The following is a 3,369-nucleotide window of genomic DNA, read 5'->3' as shown; positions in this document are numbered from 1 at the left end:
TCTCATAAACAAGGCTGAAACGTGAACTGTTTTCAGTGTCGTGCAACACCACCGAATTTTGTGGCAGTTTTAGACAACCACAAAGTGCATAGTAAAGGAAACCATAAAACATTTGTATTGTAGTGTCGCTGGTGTCACAAACTATTTTGCGATTCATAAAACATTAAAGTTTGGTAAACATAAATGCGATGAAAGCAACACTGGCTCGCAGTTATAAATGGACGCAAGTAAGGTCCATTCTACAACAAAATCGAGCTAGCTAGTAGCAAAATTATGGTGTTCAATGGTGAAGACAGTGGTGCTAAACTGTTTCAAGCTCAATCCCACGTGTTCAATCACATTTATAGTTTCATAAACTCTATGTCCCTTAAATGTGCAGTTGAATTATGCATACCAGATATCATACATGATTATGCTCAACCCATGCCACTTTCACAACTCATTGCTTCTCTTCCGATCCACCCCTCCAAAACCAGTGGCATCTATCGCTTGATGCAAAATTTGACCAATTTGGGATTCTTTACTCAGCTAAATGTATCTGAAAACCAGCATGAAGTGAGCTATGAGCTTACTGATGCATCTAGATTACTTCTTAAGGATCACCCCTTTAATATGACATCTTTCTTGAATATCACACTTGACCCAATTTTGGCTAAGCCATGGTATCAACTTTCAACATGGTTCAAAAATGATGATCCTACACCTTTTTACACAAAACATGGGATGTCATTATGGGAATATGCTGCCTATAACCCCAAAATCAATCACTTATTCAATGATGCCATGGCTAGTAGTGATATGCAATTGGTTTCCTCTGTGGTGATGGAGAAATGTAATGGGGTGTTCCATGGATTGGAGACACTGGTTGATGTTGGGGGAGGCACAGGGAATTTTGTTAAGGCCATTGCCAAATCATTCCCACAACTTGAATGCATTGTATTTGATCTCCCACATGTTGTTGCTGGCTTGCAAGGTAGTGAAAACATTAAATATGTTGGAGGGAACATGTTTGAGGCAACTCCTCCTGCCAATGCAATTTTGTTGAAGGTAAAATGTTACATGAGATTTTAAGCATAGACTGATAGACATATAAATTAGGATTGACACCATGTTGACACGCGCATTAGTTGCGACCTGTGGACCACCATTGATACGTGTGTCACAAAGGTGTTGACTGAATGTTGTGTTCATCACTAATTCCTGTATAGATATACCTTTTAAATTAACTCTATTATTTTAATGTTGACCTTGTTTTAATAATTAAGGCCTAAGATAATTGCTACATCAATCATTTGTCCTTCTTCTAGACTTACCAACGAAAAACATAATATTAGGTTAACTAGTGTACTGAACATTAATGTTTTGTCTATCACGTAATAGTAACGACTGTTTTTAACACATCATTTTTGTGTCGGTTTTTGACCATCACAAAGTGAAAATTTTATATTTTTCCACTACTTTTAACTTTGTGGTGGTTAAAAAGGCTGCAAAGGTGAAGTTTCAAAAGTAATTCATCGCTGTTACGTGATTTATGAATGACCTTATTTACTTAATTAATAGTAAATTATTATTTAATCTTGTTATGCTTTGAATTGCATGAAGTGGATATTGCATGATTGGAACGATGAAAAATGCTTGAAAATACTGAAGAATTGCAAGGAGGCACTCTCAAGAGAAGGAAAATTGATAATCATAGACGTGGTCATCGAGAATGAGAAGGGAGATAGTAATTTTTTTGAAACAAAGCTCTTCTATAATTTGGATATGATGACATTGTTTGATGGGAAAGAGAGAAATGAGAAAGATTTGGCCGAACTGTTTTTCTCAGTAGGCTTCAGTAACTTCAAGATAACCCCAGTTCTAGGCTTCAGATCTCTCATTGAGGTGTATCCCTAGTATTCCCTGTTCACAAGAGATAAGAAGAGCCACAATATATATGTGTCACTCTGTTCTTATTGATGTTCTTGTCCAAGTTTGTCCTTGTTTTTCTATCTATATTTTGCACTATGTTTTGAAAGGAAACAAGCAATTTAAACTTAAATGATGTTAAAGCATGCGATCATGCTAGTAGGATTTGTGATTGAGGTTTTTGTGGGGTTTCTTATTTAGTGGTGGTTCAGTTTTTACTTTTTATCAGCTTAATTATTTTGTGGCTTAGTCATTGTACTCATGCTGAGAAGTGTTGTTTATCACCTTTCTATATATTTCAATAAATTTTGTTGCCCAAAATTAAAAAAATTAAAAACTTACTGGTAAACCTTAATACGAAATTTCAAAATTAGCCAAGTGTTGAAAGAAGCTTAGCATAGATTTTTTTTTTTTTTTGAAACTAAAGCTTAGCATAGATTGTTAAATAGAAGAGAAGTTGTATTAATTAAAGACACAAGGCTCATTCGAAATATAAGCTTCTTAGTCCAAATTCAGAAGAAAATGCTGCAACTAGTTCGGAAAAGCCCCATTGCTTATTGCAAAGGTAGGTATGATAGTTTAAATCGAATACTAGTTATGCTAGACCAACTCGAAATCAGAGTCCTTATGTTAGTGTAAAATGCTAAATTTAATGATCGATTTGAATGGCAAGGATGATCAGCTCGAGAAACTTTTACACCCTCCTGTCACAATTATAAGCAAAAATTAGTTTTTTAGATTCATTGAATAAATGATGTATGTGATCATTATTTGCAGCAAGGAGGTTTTCCTAATAAGGAATGAAGAATTTTTTCTAAAGTCTAGCTTCTAAGGGTTTCTTTTTAAGTGTAAAACTTGAGATGCATTTTACTGTAATGTCTTTAGCTATCCTTGCTACTTGTTCTTATTCTCTTTGTATTGGGTTGAATTACCCCTCGTAGTTCATTTTCAATATATTTTATGGCTTATCTAAAAAAATCACATAATTTATCTATCTTTTCTGTTTCAACCTAGGCAAAAGAATTCACCATCTGCACTAAAACAACCTCTCCATACCTTATTTTACTGGCAACAACAGCACCTTTCTTCATCTTTAATCCCCAACAGATCTTTAACCTTCCACCAAGGCCATAAATCACACAGACCAGAAAAAATCACATAACCACCTCTTTCCCTGAAATTCTACAGTGTAATTTTTTGGTTTCATGATGCTGTATTGATTCCAGGTGTTCTGTCACAGGTTACTGCTTCTTTTTGGGGAATTCTTTGATTTTGTGGAGATCCAAGTTGGGTTCAAATATGTTGTATTGTAGCACATTAATCAGCTAGCTTAAATCCACACAGCACCCCTTAAAACAACCCTGAGTAAACACACTGAGTCCCCACCCAGAACCGACAACCGCAATCTACCCACCATACAGGCATACACTGTAACCCAGAATGCAAGCTGTAAGATTGGAT

General features: G+C 35.4%; 1 protein-coding gene across 1 annotated transcript; it reads left to right on the top strand.

Annotated features, from left to right (window-relative positions):
- Positions 1 to 273: 273 nt before the first annotated feature.
- On the top strand, positions 274 to 2,311 carry LOC130744127 (probable O-methyltransferase 3). The gene is made up of 2 exons (XM_057596316.1): positions 274 to 1,047; positions 1,603 to 2,311. Exons 1-2 carry the CDS (start codon positions 274 to 276, stop codon positions 1,894 to 1,896), a joined length of 1,068 nt encoding a protein of 355 aa, XP_057452299.1. The 3' UTR covers positions 1,897 to 2,311.
- The last annotated feature ends 1,058 nt before the right edge of the window (positions 2,312 to 3,369 follow it).

The sequence above is a fragment of the Lotus japonicus genome, chromosome 3, assembly GCF_012489685.1.
Source record: "Lotus japonicus ecotype B-129 chromosome 3, LjGifu_v1.2".
NCBI classification, from domain to species: Eukaryota; Viridiplantae; Streptophyta; class Magnoliopsida; order Fabales; family Fabaceae; genus Lotus; species Lotus japonicus.
The sequence above is the reverse complement of the archived record's forward strand: the minus strand, read 5'-3'. Positions and strand labels throughout refer to the sequence as shown.

Excerpts from the sequence above, each read along its gene's own strand:
- LOC130744127 (XM_057596316.1), top strand. The coding sequence starts at position 274 with ATGGTGTTCAATGGTGAAGACAGTGGTGCTAAACTGTTTCAAGCTCAA. Across the intron at positions 1,048-1,602 it reads CCAATGCAATTTTGTTGAAG|TGGATATTGCATGATTGGAA; the intron begins GTAAAATGTTAC and ends AATTGCATGAAG.